At 35.1% G+C, this 20,880-nt stretch overlaps 1 protein-coding gene across 1 annotated transcript in view; it reads right to left on the bottom strand.

The window, feature by feature from the left end:
- The window catches only part of LOC138716339 (bone morphogenetic protein receptor type-1B-like), a 68,493-nt gene that overhangs the window by 10,678 nt on the left and 36,935 nt on the right, over positions 1-20,880 (bottom strand). Inside the window, exons 2-5 of the mRNA XM_069849311.1 lie at positions 13,469-13,653; positions 11,099-11,319; positions 3,667-3,805; positions 936-1,128 (exon numbers count right to left, since the gene is read on the bottom strand). Of these exons, the coding sequence (XP_069705412.1) occupies positions 936-1,128; positions 3,667-3,805; positions 11,099-11,319; positions 13,469-13,653 (738 nt within the window). The remainder of the gene's footprint in view (positions 1-935; positions 1,129-3,666; positions 3,806-11,098; positions 11,320-13,468; positions 13,654-20,880) is intronic.

Here is a 20,880-nt window from a genome sequence, read left to right as displayed (position 1 = left end):
CTGCTAACATAAGTCAGCTGGTCATAGTGTAACATACGTACTGTATATTAAGATTTTTAAAAATATTATTTTCAAAATATACTATCGTGCAAAAGATACTGTAATACATGTCTGTGAAGGGCATTACATCTCGGAAATTGAAAAACTCGCTCTGTTCGTTTTTTAAACCTTTTCCTCGATTTTGTAAACAGCACTTCCCAACTTTGTACCATAATATACTATTTTAAAATGTATACCAGACAGCTTAATATTTCAATGTTCATTTTGTATCCCAGATATTTTCATAACTATTTTCTCAGTGTTTATCTTTAAACCATATTCTTATGAAATGATCCCACATCCACGTCATGATACGTAGTTAGCTCAAGTAGAGTAGTTTGTTAAGGCAAAGTACTTTAGGGAACCCAGTGAAGCCACGTCAGGTCCAGCAAGTTGGTATTGGATGAAGTCAAGTATACCTCGGAAATCAATAAAGCAGGGAGTGTCCACGAAATATAATGTATATTTTTGTTTAAACCAGAAAATTTATGTTTTCTTTTACAATCATGATTCATCCAGATATCATAGAACAGATTAAGGAATAACAGTGTATTACCATAGACCAACTTACTGTATTATGTTCTGTCAAGCAACATAAAATTATAAGTATTTTGCAATTACAGCTAATTGATTCCAAAATTCACTCAGGCGCATGCACGCACGCACACAGAGATATATATAATTTAAGCTTGCTTTCTTCCAAAACAACGCCAATCCTTGTGTAAAAGTTTGTATTATTGTGCATGTTACTTGAAAATCCGCTCAGACCATAGACTGGTTGATTAAAAAAAATAGCCCAGTCTTTTCATAAAAATGGACTTAATACATTTTGGGATCACAGATTGCTCGTGTTGTACAGATGTATTAATTAACAAATTCTTATACTAACAACATACCTAAAATATTTTCATGTCGCATCAATACTGTTTGATATATTTCGGTTTCTCGGAACCAACTTGCTTCCTCTGTTGTGAAAAACACTTTCACAGCTACTCTCTCACCTCGCCACCTTGCAAGCCATACTTCTCCATATCTTCCTTTTCCTACTGACTGTACCATCTGAATTTGTTTAGCAATGGTACGCTGGACCTGCAAAATATAATACAGTATTTAATATCAATATAAATAAATACATAATTCACTGAATCATTATTTCAAGCTATGAACTAACTGAAGAAGAGTCGCGAATTGCTAGCACTACTTATAGTTACTGAATGAAATGATATATAACTGAGAGGAGAGCAAACATTTTACTCAAATGAACCTCAAAGAGAACACGAAAAGTGTCATTTTTATCTCAGCACAGACAAATATGAAAATACTGTATTTTCTCCAATACACCGCACATTCCACTTTTGAAAGTCAAAGGAAAAAAAATTACAAAAATAAAACTTTCAACAAATGTATTCATGACAAACTAAGAAGAATTAAACACAAATACAGTTAAAGTTCAGTTAATAAAATACATGGAAATTTAGCTTTCTGGCAACGAAATGTTCTTCTGTTTCCATTGTTGTTTAGTAACAGTTTCTTATTTTTCCTCCAATCTCTGATGCAACTTTCACTTACATCAAATTTATGGGTTGTAACCAAGGGCGGCTTTTATTAAGGGGCACATGGGCACGTGCCCTCCCAGTGATTTTTATTATCGTATTAGGACTATATTATAATACAATTTAATTGTATTATGAAATAATAATTTAAAGAGTTTCACATTTTCATTGCTACTAATGTTTTCAGAATCTGTAGTAGTCTACGAAACCCAAGTTTTCTGAACAGATAATAAAATGGGCTCTCTCTTCTCGTGCCCAGTGTTGGACGAGGAAGGGATGGGGATGTGAGTTGTAGAAAGGCGGAGCTCTTTGCCTCAGATCCTGTGCTTTGGGCACTGTATGTGCCGTGCCCACCAAGTCTCTTTAGTTTGGGAACAGTCCAATTAGCTGCGTGCCATTTTTAGGGGTGTTGATACTTGCTGTATAGCAGACGACATTTTACAGCTAAACTTGACATGAAAAACGTTAAATGTAAGTTTACTAATTTAGAAGCTCGACTCATTGTATAAATCACGTGTGTATGTGTGTATATATATTCATTTGTCACAGTTATGTTGTTAATGCTCCCTGTAAACTTTTATGCTTCCATCGTATCCAAAAAAGAAAGTTTACATTACAATACATGAAGTTGGCAGTTCTCAAAAAGCTTTGTCACTGACAATAGAGAATCTTGGCAGGCGTTTTGCCGCCTTCAGTGCACACTACAGTTTTCAACTGAGTTTTCCCAAGTCTAGTTCTGCGGTAGTAAGAAGGCAGGCAGTTGCGTGATCTGTGAGTACGAACGAGTGAGAATCAGCACATTTCTGTGAATTACACTTAGAATTCCATTTAACTTTCCTCTGGGCGTAGCAGTGCTCTCAATTGAGAGAAAGATGGTACATTCTTTTCCGAACTTCAACAATAGAGTTACAGAGGTTTTTGCTCGCAGAAAAAAAACCGAAAAATGGAGCTCTTCTACAAAAATTAGAAAGGTTAGTGAACATAAATTGGTTTTATATGGTTTTAATTTTCAGGGTTCATCATTAAGGTTGTGCCCCACTTGACAGAATGGCCTTCGGCCGCCACTGGTTGTAACACAGTTTCCATGTTTTTCCACATTTTGATAATTCTAAGTTTTTGCTGCAAGGATCGCAATCTCATATCTTTAGTGGTACTTATTTTCAGAATTGAAAATATAAGAGGCACAAACAATACATTTATCGTACTTGAATTAGATTCAGACATGTACTGCTAATCCAAATATCATTCAACAACATTCACAATTGAAATACCCGTGCAGGAAGGTAATGACATGGACTATCACCTTAGAAATTGTGTGGGATGAAAATTGGGCAATGTTGTCAACTTCATTTCGAATAAGCTGCACACCCATATTTTTTTACTTGTATATTTTGGAAAAAAAGGTGCGCGATGTATTCGAGAAAGTATGGTAAATGGACAAAGTTATACACCATCTAATATTACACTGCAAAATAATTGAGGGGCTTAGAACAAAAAGCAGGTAAGTGACATTATTAAAAAAATGAGGTAAGTGCGTGTTGTGATAGCCCAAAAGGATGTTTCTTTGGGATAAAATCAGGTAAGTGATCACACTCTACAGTGCTGCTATATGGGCATCATTTCACCAAACTAGTGTACAATATTTCATTGCATGTAGAACTTTAACTGTAATTTCCTCAAAACTAGGTTTCCGTCACTTACCTGCTTTTTGTTCTAAGTCCCTCAATTGTGAATCAAAACATCAATAAAGTGGTCTCATAAACGAATATAGTGGAAAAAGTATTAGGAAGCAAGTGTTGCACATTCCGAACCACAAAATACAAAAAGACTAATCATGTTAAATAAATAATGTAATTAAAAATTTGTATATAACGAAACATTTAAGAACTACAATTAAAAAAAAAAAGATAAAAATATGTACGCCTGCACATTTTAAAAGTTATTTTTCATAATGCAACATATGAATAAATCAAATCAAACACAGTTTGTGGCATACTAAAGAAACAGGCTTACATACTGTTAAATGAAGTAGCCTATATAATACCACAACAAGGCTACTAATAATCTTACTAACCAATAAAGGCAACCCAGAGCCTGATCCTGAACTCTGGTCTATTAGTTCTTGAAGAGTTCCACTATTTGCCAGGTAAGGGTCACAATTTCTCGCTGCTTGCACCAAGTACATTTGTCTCCGATCTTCACGTTTTTTATACCTATACAACAGAAAGAGTTCAATCAAATGTAACAAACATTTTTTCAATCTCAAGATTAAATTATTCTCTGTAACATTGCAAGGAACAATATCTTCATATAAGAAAATGATGAATATTCATGGCATTAAAACTATACGGGGTGAAACGTAAGTAATGACCAGACATCGGATTCTAGGGCAAATGCCTATTTTGTTTCTTTAGGAGAAAAGTAAAAATAATTATTAATATTTGTGTTTCATGGAAATTGAAAGGTATTCAAAGAGTTTTATAGTGCCCTAAAATGCCCTAAAACGGTTATTAGAGCCTAATTTGTTAATATTCGCCTAAAAATGCCTAACTCACTGTAAAGTTTCGCATTTTACTCTTACTTTTTATAATTTATACATGCATTCACTGCGAAATTTAAGGCATTTAAAAATGGAAAGTTTGCTTCACACCGGCCATGAAACCATTGATAAAGGAAACTAAATGTTTTGAATCTCACGACACTCGCAATAGATTTCACCGAATTTAACATGTTTGGAGGCATAAACGCCGACAAAGAACCAACCTTAGTTTTGAAGCAGGCAACAATCACAACATGTGCTGCTACCGATTCAGAGATATACTATACTATAAAAATGACTGTTTTCGGTCTGAAACCGATTAGCTGTACTGCCCTTCAGAGTGTCATAAAATCACAATTTTTGGAGAAAGTGTGTTTTTGAAATATTTATGAAAAGTCGTAAAACTGCGAATTAGTAGGTTAAACCGTTACAAAATATTTAAAAGAATGGCGCTCCTAGTGTTAACACTACCAGGAAATGCAACAATAAGTGGAACTTTGTATTTTTGTCCAATTGAATCTCAATAACAACGGTTCATTTGAATGCTCGTTAACAGTTGCTCTTTCCCTCACCTTATTTGTTTGAGCGGTAGGACGTTTTCCTGTGAAGTTTAACGCGATAATGCCGAAAAATGTAAGTGCAAAATCTACATTGATCCGGCAATGGCTAACAGAATATTCAGAATTCACTTATGATGGAAAAATAATATTCTGCAAGATTTGTAGCAAACAGGTATGTAACAATAGTTGAAATATATAAATTTAATGAGTAGGCCTATAATATTTATACATTGACTGAGCTATCCTGAGGTATAATTCTTTTTAAGACCACTACGCTTTAACCTTTTAAATTTCGATAGTTAAAGTATTTGCAGGTCATTAAAATTTTGATTGTTCGAACCCACTAACTTTGTGATAGAAATACGGCAATACAACAATTAGGATTTTATTTTAATTCAGTTTACTTTACATTTTTAGATTTCGCAAGAAAAGAAGTGCCACCTAAAGCAGCATGTGCAAGGAGCGGCTCATAAGGCTAAAGCTCAGCAGAAAAATCAACTGCAACAAACTTTACTAACACAGCCTACTTCATCCAATCTCAGCAGCAATTTCTATGCTGATTTAACCAGAGCATTTGTTGCTGCTAACATTCCCTGGGATGCAATTGAAAATCCGGTTTTAAGACAGTTTTTACAAAAATACTGCAAACAAAATATCCCATCTGAGTCGACCCTAAGAAAAAATTACTTAGAATATACAATGAAACTTTAGCTTCCATTCGGGAGGATATAGGTGATTCTTACATATGGGTCTCTGTGGATGAAACCTCAGATCCTATGAATAGGTATATAGCAAATATGGTAGCAGGAAAACTTAGTCCTGATAGACCTTCGATTCCACACCTCGTATGTGTTAAGGAACTTTCGAAAGTGAATAGCCAAGCCATTGCTTATTTTATAAATAAAGGCCTACAGTCTTTATACTCAGGTAATATAGACGATTCTAAAGTTCTGTTGTTTTGTACTGATGCTGCCTCATACATGGTTGCTGCAGCTCCACTTCTTAAAACATTTTATCCTAACCTCACGCATGTAACTTGTCTAGCACATGGCCTTCACAGGGTTTCTGAAACAATCCGGAATGAATTTCCTCTTGTCAATTCGTTTATTTCTAACACAAAAAAATGTTTTTGTAAAGCCCCATCCAGGATTTCAATATTCAGAGAGAACTTTCCAGATATCCCACTCCCACCTCAGCCGGTTTTTACACAATGGGGAACCTGGATTCAGTCAGTGGTGTATTATTCTAAGTATTTTAAAGAAGTGGTCACAGTTATTGATAAATTACCTGAAACTGATAGTGCAGCGTGTGTGAAAGCAGTGAAAGATTGTCTGAATGACTCACGAGTGAAAAACGATATTGCCTACATAACATCAAACTTTTCTTTCATACCTGCAAGCATTGAACAATTAGAACGTGAAAAACAAACTGCAAGCATTGAACAATTAGAACGTGAAAAACAATCTCTTTGTAGCCAAATAACAATAGTAAAGGAAGCTCAAGTGAACATACATTCTGCTTTGGGCGAAACTGGGAAAAAAGTTAAAAATAAGTGGGACAACGTATTAAATAAGAATGTAGGATTTTCATTGTTAGAAAAAGTATTAAGAGTGATATCGGGGGAAAGTGTAAATGTTCCAGTAAGTATTGATGTTCCTATTGTACCCAATTTAAACTTTGCGCCTCTCACATCAGTTTCGGTTGAAAGACGTTTTTCTGCTTTCAAAATGATTCTCAGTGACAAAAGGCAAAGGTTAACTGTGGAGAATTTAGAAAAAATTCTGGTGGTGTACTGTGCAGATAATTATAATAAAGTCTGAGCATGGAACTGAATTTCAATAACTTAAAATGAGTAATTTTGATATCAATCATTATTTCATTAGTTTCAATATATTAAATTTGTGCAGCTCTGTTTATAAATATAATATATTATTCTTTTTTAATGTTTAAACATACTTTTTTGTGCGTATTTTAGTGTATAACTAAAAATTTCAGTGAAAGAAATAAGTATGATACCTTGATGTGCCTAAAATGCCTATTTTCATTAAAATAGAGCCTAATTTTACAAATTTTGAGCTTATTTTAGGCGCCTAAAACTGCAATTTTTAGTGCCTAAAAATCCGATGTCTAGTAATGACATTAATTTCAAGGGGTTATTCTTTGAGATATTTCAAATAAAAAGTTAAATACAATTTTCCTCGTTTTTGCTTCCTTTTCGAGATAAAAATTGTTTTATATAAAACATTTCATAGTGTCAATTTAATTTTGTGGTAATACCGATAAGCTTATATTATTTAACTATAACAATTTTATTTTCCACCTTTGCTTATCTTAGTGTTATTAGTTTACATTAACGTTTTCGATACTTTTGTTGTATCATCTTCAGATGTTAGGATGTTATGTCAACATGTGTGATGAAAACCTAGCCTCTTAGTGTGTTGTGGGTTATTCAAATGCATAGAACCTATCATGATTTCCTAGTCTTGCTAGAATTGATCGTTGCTGTGAATTAACCTAATTCAGTGTCTCAAGTTGCTTGTTAAGATTCTGTTAAAATTCACTATGAACGTCCGTGTGGGACAGTGTAAAATTATGTGAGAGCAATAATATAACATATAACTATAAAATTATAAAACAAATGCAGTATACACTTTAAAAAACACTATAAAACACTTTAAACACATGTATGGTTGGCCATGTTAGCCAGTTGTTATGTCGTTGAATTGGGCTGTTTCTGCTGATCTTGGTTAAATTCACTGTCTTAGATGACGCACTTTTGTTCACTGGCTTATCTGTAGTTTTGGTATTATGTGTTATTTGGAGTTTTGTAGACTTTTCACTTTTTAAAATTATATTGTTCATGCTGACTAATGTGAAAATCATTGATACAGTTACTATGTGTCGGTAATTAGACGTATGTGGTACAAGATGGTTTTCTGTTGAGTCCGTGAATCTAGTACAGCCGTGCGTGTCTGTAACAATTTACATGATATTAATGAATTGAATTACGGCGGTTTTGTTTATAGTTGAGTTTTTGGTTGAAAACTATTTCGCGTAAGACTTATGCAAGGAAAGCAACTTACAATTTTTAGCTGTTGTCGAACTGTTCTTGTTTGATGCTTGGCTGGGACTAGACTGGCAGGCTCAATCACAATTTTTCCTAGTGTACGTCATCTGGTATAGGAAGTGGAGGGGGTGTATATGGAACCTGTGTGGTTGTTGTGCCAGTGAACAAAAGTGCGTCATCTAAGACAGTGAATTTAACCAAGATCAGCAGAAACAGCCCAATTCAACGACATAACAACTGGCTAACATGACCAACCATACATGTGTTTAAAGTGTTTTTTTAAAGTGTATACTGCATTTTTTTTATAATTTTATAGTTATATGTTATATTATTGCTCTCACATAATTTTACACTGTCCCACACGGACGTTCATAGTGAATTTTAACAGAATCTTAATAAGCAACTTGAGACACTGAATTAGGTTAATTCACAGCAACGATCAATTCTAGCAAGACTAGGAAATCATGATAGGTTCTATGCATTTGAATAACCCACAACACACTAAGAGGCTAGGTTTTCATCACACATGTTGACATAGCATCCTAACATCTGAAGATGATACAACAAAAGTATCGAAAACGTTAATGTAAACTAATAACACTAAGATAAGCAAAGGTGGAAAATAAAATTGTTATAGTTAAAAATTTCATAGTGTGTTTTGGGAAAGCCATTCTTTGAATTCCCAATATGCCAGTAAATTTAATAAAGCAGTATGATAATAAATTATTGAAAGAAGTTTAGTTTTGTCCTATAACGGTCTTACTAATAAAAACTCTATATACAGACGTTTAACTGTCTTATACAATGAGTAGCTCGTTTATAAGTCGTGTGTAAATTCCTTACTAATAATCACTACATACGTCGTGTATAACAGTATAACTGTTACACAGCGACGTCATAGTTTCGTCATTACTTCGTTACGAAAGGTAATAGAATATCTGAGGTTCTCTATTGCATCCGGTAGAGCACTCTAGTGTGGCGTGTTAAATATCGATAGTACAACTGGCTCTAATCGATTACCACACTACATTTTGGTCAAAGAGTACAAGCTACAGCAATATTATTCTAATAATTCTATGATCTTTGGTTTGTTCTTCTGTGGTTACAAGGTAATCATCATCATAAAATGACAGTCGATACGAACAGCTGTTAGAGGAGCGGCCATTTTTTCCCTATATACAACGCTTAAACAAGGGGTTTCGTGTATATAACTACTGCAAAGCAATTCCCATTGTATAGTTACAGCCTGTTTATACGTCCATAGCTTATTCATGGTTTATTAGTAACGTTTTCTGTCTCAACTGTGCATAAGTCTCGTATAAAAACTATACATGGTTTATTAGTAAGACTGTAAATGTGTAGAAATTTGATCCGAACAAATGTAACTTTTTGTTCTGAAAAGGAATTTTACAGTGTTACATTTGTTTGGATCAAATTTCTGCACATTTAGAGGACAAAACTAAAATTCTTTCAATTATTTATTATCATAATACATTGCTCTCTTAAACTGATTGAGCATATTGGAAATTAAATCAATGATTTCCCCAAAAAAACGTTATAGAATGTTTCATATAAAACAATGTTTATCTCGAAAAGGAAGTAAAAAAGAGCAAATTATATTAAAACCTTTTGTTTGAAATATCTCAAGGAATAACCCCCTGAAATTACATTACTTAATGGTTCATCCTGTATATTGCTGCAGCGTGTTCACAGTAAGAAATATTTATATTACTTGTTTCCTTCATATCAAATGAAATAAAAAACAAGTCAGAAAAAAAAAACAAATAAGCACTGACAAAAATAAGAAAGATGAAAAAGGAAAACAGAAAGGAAGAAAAAAAAAAGGGAGAAGTGGAAAGGAAGAAGAATCTGGAGTACAGGTAAACAGAATAAATATGCACTGTAGTAGCCATAAAATTTGTAGAAATTATGAACTCTCTGCCCTTTCAGTCAGGAACTTTCCAGATAAACTCTATTACATGGAATGAATTAAAGTGAAATTCTTACGAGATTTAAAATAAAGAAGAGAAAATAATTTCGACAACAGAAAATTTCCAGTATAAATGCACATTATGTGTACAAGAAGACCATCAGATACGAAGTGTACAATGATTTCATTTAAAAGGAAACTGTAATGTAAAAACAAAGGCAGAAATAGGCAGAACATGTCAGTTCCTTTCTCCACTACAATAAAAATGTTAATGAAGTTGTGTTTGCTATGTAATAAACCATTATTATTAATCTTATGGTGTTGCTTAAAATTCTGCCGAAAAAACAAACAGCAGCAAGGCTTACAGATCTTCCAGGCTTACTGCGATACATTATACCATGCAACAGTTAATCACTGTTGAAATAAGAATCTCTACATATTTGTGCTTTAAGAAAAGGATATTCTCCAAGCAGAAAAATCTAACAAAATGTATGTTTAAAATTAAGCACAAAGTCATCAGATTTAGTTAAAATGTGATTATGTATTCATGAACTGTAGCAACATATTTAGTTTTCATGTGAGTACTTACTTCATTAAATATAGCTACAGCATTTACAGCATTAATTCTGGATCTGTACATATTATTCATTAAATACTGGTTTATAACATTATTGCGATCTCATAGAATATTCTAATTCTTTAGTTTTAATACATTGTTCTCGCCAAGCTTAGACGACCTCACTCACACCACTCTTCTGACTCGTGCCTTACCCAAAACATAATAAATCATACCGTGCATGCCTGTTAGTTGTGCAGCATTGTCACATTATGACTCTGAATTAGCCCAGCCACTGGCGGAGGCAAGTAGGGTTTTTTTTAACAGAGAAGTTAGTAGTTATCTCTTGTGGCAAGATAAACTGACCTCTCTACTCGGACTGAGGCTGTCTATGTTTGGCAACGCTGTTATAAACCAATTCACTTGTCGGACGCGGCCAACTGCATAACATAAACATCGAGAGCATGTTGACGTAACTTTTTTTTTACTTCTTTCCTCTGAGCTGGGGTTGTTAAGTTTGGCGGGTACAATACGAAACTGGAGGGGGGGGGGGGGGAAGAATTTGATGCCATTAATTTTTAAATTGAAGTTAAATACTAAAATGAAAAAAAATTGTCAGTATAATGTAGGCATTGCCTCTTTACTGAGAGGCAAGAAGCAAAATGGGTTAAATGGCGGCCATTGGAAAAAAACAACAACTGTAGGTATTGTTGTGTCTGCAATATTGAAGTGAGGATGGCCAATTCTAATTCATGCATATCAGGAAACAAGCCATTCACAAAAACATTTTGGAGCCATGCAGCATTTTGATTGACTTGTAATATGACTCTTTTGGCTAATTATGAAGAGCTTACCTGAGATAAACACATGCAACTATGATGAGGAATGCAATAAGACAAACGGTGATAGAGATGATGAGGGCGATGTAGGGTATACTTTCATCATAACCAAGTGATGGTCTTGGTGTGGTGCTACCCCTTACTGGATCTGGTCGAAGGAACTTGTTGCAGAAGTTTGTGTAGTTACAGCACAGTATAGACTTTCCATGCATATGGGGTACCAGATGGCCTTTACACTGTGGGAATAAGTCACATAGGGTACTTTAATTACAGCCAATAATTCCAATACATTCCAATCTTCAACAGTGGCAATTATCCTCAAAATGTGTGATTGGTTCTCAGCCAATACATTAGTATTAAACTGTAACAAAACTAACATATCCAATTTAAATCCTGTCCAAATTCAACCTCGCAAATTTCAAGTGCAATAATTATCAATAGGTCCCTAACAGAAAAACAACAACCAAATTTCTTGCCTTACATATCAATAATGTGTTAAATTGGAAAAGTTATATAAAGGAATTATCTTCAAACTAAATTCAGCATGTTTTGCTATTAGATCTAAGCAAGAGATAGTAAATATCAATACCTCAAAAACAATATATTTTGCATACTTCCACTTGGTAATGAGTTCTGGAATAATATCCTGGGGAAATTCTATAGATAATAACAGTATATTCCTACTACTACAAAAAAAAGTAATTAGAATAATAGTAGCTGTCAAATCTAGGGAATCATGCAGGATCATTAAAAAAAAATTAAAATAATGCCCATGGCTTGTCAGTATATTTTTTCATTAATAGACTTCCTCGTATGTAATCGTGAAAACTTCGTAACTAATGTAACAGTCCATAGCATAAATACTCGTCCAAAAATGACCTTCATACTTCATCGACAAGTCTATTGTGCTATAAAAAAGGAGTGCATTATATGGCAGTAAAAATGTTTAATAGCCTCCCTATGGATATAAAAAATCAAACTCAAAACATAAGATTATTTAGGGCCAAATTAAAGAAGTACCAGTACCTAATTTCTCACACTTTCTATTCTGTAAGTGAATTTATGACATTCAACAATGCTGCAAGAATATTTCTGTCTTGTATTAAGTACCAATACTAACTAACCTCTTGTACTGTACTAGTACAAGATATTGTAAAACTCTTCTGTATATATTTCAACTACAATTAAGACTTTGTAATACTATTAAGATTTTTTTATATGTTCCATATTCTAGCTGTGAAGTGATGTAAAAATACTATGGAATGTAAATAAATACAATACAATACAATACAATACAATTTCAATCGACCAAAAGTGAACAGGTAGAAAACAGATATGATAAGTATGCTAAACCATTTGAATCCAGGCCTGCTCGTTTCACAGCCGGCATGCTAACCATTACTCCACAGTGGTGGACAATACCTTATTTCTCTACTATAAAAGCATAAAATCTGACCTTCAGTCACACGTTATTAAATATTCAAAAGATTTACAGATTTGTTGACGCAAAAAATTAACATTAATGAACTTGGAATGTTAATATTTATTTAATTATGATGAATTAGTATATTATACAAATGTTGTTAACTAATGCTGAGTTATTGACAATAAAGTCATTAACTCTCTTACTCTCCAATGTGGATTGTGATGAAGCAAAAAAATAACCACTTTAATGTAGGCACCATATTTTTATATTATGACGGTTATATCACCTATACGCAACCCCCAAACTGTTTGGAGAACCACACCTGCCGTTGGTTAGTTGGGCCATATGACCTAGCTGCGAGGTTTTTTACACAAATCCACCGACCATATCCTTTCCTCATCACTTAGAGGATGCTTATGCATGCCATGACAGGTCCACATGCTGAAATGGCATTTTTTCCATTTTTAATGGAACAGTTACACAGCTTTACTTGGTCCTTAGAACCTCGTTTGTGACGATAAGAACTGAGGAAATGTTATAGAAAGTGCCATCATTTCCCAGAACTATGGTCCTGGAACACAACTATGGTCCACGATACAACCATTCAAATTTTGTACTCAATAATGTAGCATTTCGTTTATCTATATTTTTGTTGTACTGTAGTTTGAAGACAAGTCACTGCAGCTATCTACGAACGGTCTATGTTACTTCTACAATGTTCTTTGAATGGTTGTATCGTGGACCATAGTTGTGTTCGAGGACCATAGTTATGGGAAATGACGGTACTTCAATATTCCTTGCAACCCATATTATAGGCTACATATAAAACAATCTTAAACCATTGCTGCTGGTGTTAATGGGAAATGCACAAATTCTACAAAACTACTAGACTGTACCTATAGAGTGAACAATATAGAGCATATCAATTACTGAGATCAAAATGTATGAAATGATTTTACCTGCATGAAACCACTTTCATCAGGAGGGAGACAGCCAAATGTTCTTTCCTCTTCCAACAATCCTGTTTCAGGGTTAAACACTTCCTCCACTGCACTGAAGCACTGACTACCAGGCTGACCCACACAAGTTCCATTGGGTTTATTGTCAGGACAATGGCCATCACAGAAACACTCCACACCGCTTACTGAAAGAAAATAATGATAAATGAAAATAAAAACTATTTACAGCTTATTAACTGTACCTGAAAATAAATATTACTGCAACATTACAAAATGTTTTGCACATAAATGACTTTTTTTTTTTTTGTACGGAGGAGAGACCTGAAGGCTTACACTGTAACCTGAGGCTTATTGTGCTTACCATTCCTATTCTGTGATTGTTTTCACTGCTTGTATACTTTGTGACCTGGTAGAGTGTGAGAAAAGGCCCTATGGCCTTAATTCTGCCAGTATAAATAAATAAATAAATTATTATTATTATTATTATTATTATTATTATTGGGTAGCCAAACAACCACGTTCACATAAATGACTTACTCTGATGATGAAGAATATACAAGGTGAACCGTAAGTAATGTCATTAATTTCAGGGGGTTGTTCTTTGATATGTTTCAAACGAAGTTTAATACAATTTTGCTCGTTTTTTTTCTTTCATTTCGAGATTAAAATGAATTTAAATGAAACATTTCATAGCATGTTTTGGAAAATCCATTGATTTAATTCCCAATATGCTCAGTCAATTTAAGAGCGTAGTGTATTATGATAATAAATGATTCAAAGAATTTTAGTTTCGTTCTTAATTGTGCAGAAATTTGATCCGAACGAATGTAACATTTTAAAATTCCCTTTTAAAACGAAAAGTTACATTTGTTCAGATCAAATTTCTGCACATTTGAAGGACGAAAGTAAGATTCTTTCAGTCATTTACTACCATAATATCCTGCTCTCTTAAATTGACTGAGAATAATGGGAATTAAATCAAAACATGCTATGAAATATTTCACATATGAAACAATTTTTATCTTGGAAAGGAAGCAAAAACGAACAAAATAGTATTAAACTTTTTTTGCTCGAAATATCTAAAAGAATAACTCCCTGAAATTAATGTCATTACTTATAGTTCACCCTGTATACAGTGAAGATGCTCTTAAAATTAAACTTTGTTAGTAAAAATTTGAATTAACCTAGACAGTGATATTTTGATGATGGTAAACAGATGTTACATTTCCCACAAATTTTAGGTCCCTTACTACATTTTCTTACATATAGCAACACTGTATAAACTGCTATGTTACTAACACTGTATAAACTGCTATGTTACTAACACTGTATAAACTGCTATGTTACTTTGAGTTGATGAAATAGGTGACAGTGATATAGTATTAGGCGAGATAGGCCGAGATTACCTGACATTCGTCTTACAGTTGGGGCAAACCTTGGGGGAAAACCAATCAAATAATCAGACCAAGTGAGAATCGAATTCACTCCTGCATGCAGCACAGGATCAGCAACAACTCTTTATAAAGATTCCTTTATGTATGATCTACATTTAATGAAATCTAAACCCATCTTGAGAACGTGAAATCTTAGAGCTTAATTCTTAGGATTCATGTTCATTTCAAAAGAATATTTTCCAGAAACTTAGCATTCTTCATTAAACTGGTACCTCAAAAATGGTTTATGTTTGCCAACAGCTATACAACAGAGAAATTATGTAGATGGAGAAGGCATTTCCTTCATGCTACCTAAACCCACGTTTTGTTCTTCATAATCATCTAAGATGCCTTCATAAAGTTAAACGTGAAATAATTGTCGCTCTTTTGTCTTTTGAATACATACATCTATCTTCGTAGTATATCCAGCTATTTGCTGACAACACGTGTTTCACTATGAATTTCCTCTTCTTACAAATGATGGATAAAAAGCATGATGCTGGTTGTATATTTCAGCAGCCACATTCTAAAGATGAGGTGTATTCAGTATATATTGGAGAGAATTGTCCAAGGTTACAGGGATTGTAGATTTTAAATTAGTTCTATGGATGTCTGTGACAGGGCAGTTTAAGAGGATATGTTCCAAATCTTCTTCGTTATTGTTGCACAAGCAACAACTACTAGAATCAACAAGATTAAAGCGGTGAAGATACTTCTGAGTGACAATATGGCCTGTCCTGGCTCTTGCTAAGAAATTTTGTATGTGTCTGGGAAAGTTGCGGAACATTTGTAAATCATTAGGTTTCTTTTGTATGTTTTGAAGAACTTTGCCTTTATCAGAAGAAAGCCATAATTCGACCCATAAATTTGTTAAATGAGAATTAACTGCAGAATATGCGCAGGTTAAAGAAGTTGTTTGCATAGATTTGAGCCCCAAAGATGTTGCCTGTTTGAATACATATAGTCCACTGAAAATACTGAGGGACCAGTCTAACTGGAAGGAACATCTGAAACAACTGCCTGAAGTTGCAGTAAGAATCGAACTTGTTATTTACGTGGTGTGTCTAAAAAGTTCGGTGAATGGTGTCATATCTGAACGGCAACTTGGCGCATGTGCTTGCGCATGCGCATGGTTCTTCAGAGACTTGGGGAGAATCGATACACAGCATGCAATGCATATGACTGGCAGTGTAAACAGACTGCGACCAGTTGACCGTAGTCAGTGTGAGAGGAAGTGTCACAGCGCAATGGAGCAACGTGTAAACATCAAGTTCTGCTACAAATTGGGAAAGACTGCAACAGAGACACATGGAATGTTGGTGCAGGTGTACGGGAGGGAAGCCGTGAGCAGAAAATGTGTTTACGAATGGTTTAAATGCTTCCGTGAAGGGAAGGAAACAATTGAGGATGAGCCACGTTCAGGTCAGCCATCGACAAGCAGAACCCCAGAAATGATCGAGAAAGTGCGACAAATGCTGGCACAAGATCGGCGACTGACTCTAAGATTGATTGTGGAGGAATTGGACATTAGTAAGGACACGGTGCACACCATCGTCCGCGATGATTTGGGTAAGCGCTCCCGATTTGTGCCACACAAGCTCACAGACCAGCAGAAAGCAAAATGGATGGAAACTTCTGGTGATTTCATTTCCATGTGTGACCAGGATCCATTGCTTCTGAAAACCATCGTCACGGGAGATGAGACCTGGTGCTACCAGTTCGATCCGGAATCAAAACGGCAATCGATGTCATGGTGTTCACCGACTTCCCCGCGGGGAAAAAAAAAAAAAAAAACCGTCTGCAAAAATCCAAGGTGAAAACACTGTTGATCGCCTTCTTCGACAACAATGGCATCATCCACAAGGAATTTTTTCCTGCAGGTCAAACCATTAATGCTGCATTTTACTAGTCCGTTTTGAACCGATTGCTACAGCGTATCTGAACTTTTCTAAAAAGTGATTGCTATCAGAAAACAAACAAAACAAAGATACAAACAAATTTTCTTTATTGCCCTTCAAAATAGTCGCCACCCGCATTTGACAACGTTCGTACAGCTTCTGGAAACTATCAGCAAAGGCCTCCTGTGGAATCGATCGCAGAACGGCTGTCACACGATTTTTGATGGCATTCACGTCCGCAAAACGTTCACCTTTCATGGCCGCCTTCAAGCGGGGAAACAGGAAGAAGTCCGCAGGAGCCAGATCAGGGGAGTACGGAGGGTGTTCAAGAACAGTTACCATCTTCTGAGCCAGGAATTGGCGCAACGGATCGCACAGTGTGCAGGGGCATTGTCATGGAGCAGCATCCATTTTCCAGTCCTGTACAACTCTGGCCGAACCCGCCGGATACGCTGTAGCAATCGGTTTAAAATGGACTGGTAAAATGCAGCATTAATGGTTTGACCTGCAGGAACAAATTCCTTGTGGATGATGCCGTTGTTGTCGAAGAAGGCAATCAACAGTGTTTTCACCTTGGATTTTTGCAGACGGTTTTTTTTGGTCGCAGGGAAGTCGGTGAACACCATGACATCGATTGCCGTTTTGATTCCGGATCGAACTGGTAGCACCAGGTCTCATCTCCCGTGACGATGGTTTTCAGAAGCAATGGATCCTGGTCACACATGGAAATGAAATCACCAGAAGTTTCCATCTGTTTTGCTTTCTGCTCGTCTGTGAGCTTGTGCGGCACAAATCGGGAGCGCTTACCCAACTCATCGCGGATGATGGTGTCCTTGCTAACGTCCAATTCCTCCGCAATCAATCTTAGAGTCAGTCGCTGATCTTGTGCCAGCATTTGTCGCACTTTCTCGATCATTTCTGGGGTTCTGCTTGTCGATGGCTGACCTGAACGTGGCTCATCCTCAATTGTTTCCTTCCCTTCACGGAAGCGTTTAAACCATTCGTAAACACATTTTCTGCTCACGGCTTCCCTCCCGTACACCTGCACCAACATTCCATGTGTCTCCGTTGCAGTTTTCCCCAATTTGTAGCAGAACTTGATGTTTACACGTTGCTCCATTCCGCTGTGACACTTCCTCTCACACTGACTACGGTCAACTGGTCGCAGTCTGTTTACACTGCCAGTCACATGCATTGCATGCTGTGTATCGATTCTCCCCAAGTCTCTGAAGAACCATGCGCATGCGCAAGCACATGCGCCAAGTTGCCGTTCAGATATGACACCATTCACCGAACTTTTTAGACACACCACGTATGGTCGTTCATGAATAGGTTTATAATTAGAGACAGGCAAAATACTAAATTTCATATTCTAAGTCACTCCTGCTAGTGGTATGGGAACAAGGATTTTCAAGTTTTACGATCTGTAGAATGCAATTAAGGAATAAAAAAATTTTCGTATTTCTTAATGTTATGTAAAATTTTCATATTTCATAAACATTTTCATATTTTGCACGATTTTCTCTCTCCGTTAATATTTCAATTACTACCAGTGAAATGTACATTCCAGATATTATAAGACAATAGAGATGTTTTCCAGGAAACATGTGAAAAACCCAAGACACCAATTCCACCAATCTCAAAGGCAAGTGAAGTGTTCAAAATCCCCTTTAGAGTTATTAACTAGTTTTTGAGTCCAGCCTATGTAAGAACCATTTTATTTATTTATTTATTTATTTATTTATTTATTTATCAGTAGACCTAATTATTTATTTTTCTCTTCAGTGTAATAAGTTTAGTTATCTAGTTTTTGTATTCAGATAAGTATTTGTAAACGTTCAATTATGCAGATTTATATTTTATTTGGTACTATATGAACTATAGATTAAAAAATCTCACTTTTTAGGAATGGAGATATTTTACCAAATAAATTTCATAATTTGGCAAAATTTTCTTCATATCGATGGACCAATTCAAAAGGGAAACAACTCAAAATTTAAAGTTTTAGAAAACTGTATTTTAAAGCTCCATCTTGGTATGAAAAATCCAATTAACACACTCTAAATTGAAGCATATATTACATATGAAACATCATTAACAGAATTAGGAGTAATTTCAATGATCCTTGGATTTTGCACACCAACATGAAGCTTTAAATTGTAAGTTTATCTAAATGTTAAATTTTGAGTTGTTTCACTTTTGAACTGGGCCATCAATATTGTGCTGCAGTCTATATTCATAATAATTTATGATTTATTACTTGCAAACGTGGACTAAATACGATATATATATATATATATATATATATATATATATATATATATATAAAGTAAAGACATTCATCCTCTTTATATGCTATGAAGGCGCATGTTTCCGTGACCTTGGTAATGACTTCTACCCCCAGGAAAGACCCAGTACTCAATTCAACAGGAGGCTGAGTGGACTCCGGGGCTGTTTTGGCAGTGAGAAAAATCCCGCCACCACCTGGGATTGAACCCAGGACCTTCCTGTCCGCACCCATTTGCTCAACTGAGTTACTCGACCACTACTATAATATACGACCTGCCTATACTCATTCTTTGGTTTAAACACATGTAGGAACTGATATAAATTTTCAAGAACTAAGACTAAAAAATATTACTACATTCATATTTAACATTGTATATAGACGTTTCATTTTATTGATCTTCAAATTCTAGGTACATCAGTAAAAGATAGGTTAAGGTACCCCCTTTACATGCTATGAAAGCGTTTGGGGGGCACGTAAGTAGAACTCCATGCTTTCATAACTTCGACACTAGAATGAGGTGGTGTGGTTGGCACCATGCTCCGACCATCTTTTATCCCTAGGAAACACCAGTACTCAAGTTGATAGGAGTGTGAGAGAAAGTTGGGACCATTCTGAAAGTTTTGGCAACTAGAAAAATCCCACCACCATTTGGAATTAAACACAGAGCCTTCCATTTAAAATAATCCTTAAAATTTACAATCCTTATCAAAATTAATTAGTGAAATCTATTTAATATTATTTAGTACTTATACATCAAATAAATTTGTCGGCCTGAGTAGCGTAGTTAGTATATGCTCAAGATTGCGGATTCGATCCCGGCCCAGGTCGATGGCATTTGCAGGGTTCAGAGCCACAGTGGGCCAAGCACCATTTATTAAAAACGGAGAAAGCGAGGGTTAAAGTTAAGTGAATACCATAGTTTAATGAAGATTGACATATCATTTAGTTTGAATGTGTGTACTTTACATTACTTGCTATATGTTTCCATTGAATTATGGTAATAGCTTCATTTCAACCCTTGTTTTCTACGGTTTTAGTAGATAGTGCTTGGTTCTGAACCCTTCATTTAAGTGTTTAAATGCAAAGAAGATTTTAACTTCTTTCTTATGCTTGCTCATGTCAGTAGATTTACTGGCATGTAAAAGAACTCCTGCAGGACAAAATTCCGGCACACCAGCGATGCTGATATAACCTCTGCAGTTGTGAGCGTCGTTAAATAAACCACACTTTATATTTTTTACATCAAATTTGAAGAATTTGTAAATTCCAGGGGCGGATTTATAAAATTTAAGTGCCTAGGCTAATATCAGTTTTAGACCCTGCCATTATTATTATTATTATTATTATTATTATTATTATTGACAACCTTCTCACTTACTGTCCTTTCAGTGCCTCATTTTTGTGCGGCCTCTCGTCTATAAGTAAGAATAGGCTAGTTGTAAATCCCACCTGATTAAAATGAAACTATTGTATAATCTTAGAAAAAAAAATGAAAGGCTTCCATACGTCAAATCCTCTTCGGGAGACTTCAGTTGATTCCGTGAGAGCTTAGATTTACATGCGAACGAATTTATTATGCACGACTCCGCTGTCTTTCCTTTGTTTTGTATGTTTGTTGCTTTTCCTGTCTGTTTATTAATCAAGTGTTATAACTGATCTATAACAAAGATAAATTCAAAGGGTAAATTAGGTTCAAAATAAACATCCTTTCCCTAGTCGTGTGAACCAAGCGTTGCAAAAGTGGATTTCGACAATAATCACGCTACAGAAGATCGGTCGTTTTTTGTGTCT

Source organism: Periplaneta americana, chromosome 16, assembly GCF_040183065.1.
Source record: "Periplaneta americana isolate PAMFEO1 chromosome 16, P.americana_PAMFEO1_priV1, whole genome shotgun sequence".
NCBI classification, from domain to species: domain Eukaryota; kingdom Metazoa; phylum Arthropoda; class Insecta; order Blattodea; family Blattidae; genus Periplaneta; species Periplaneta americana.
Note: the sequence above shows the minus strand (reverse complement) of the source record. Positions and strands in the feature narration are given on the sequence as shown.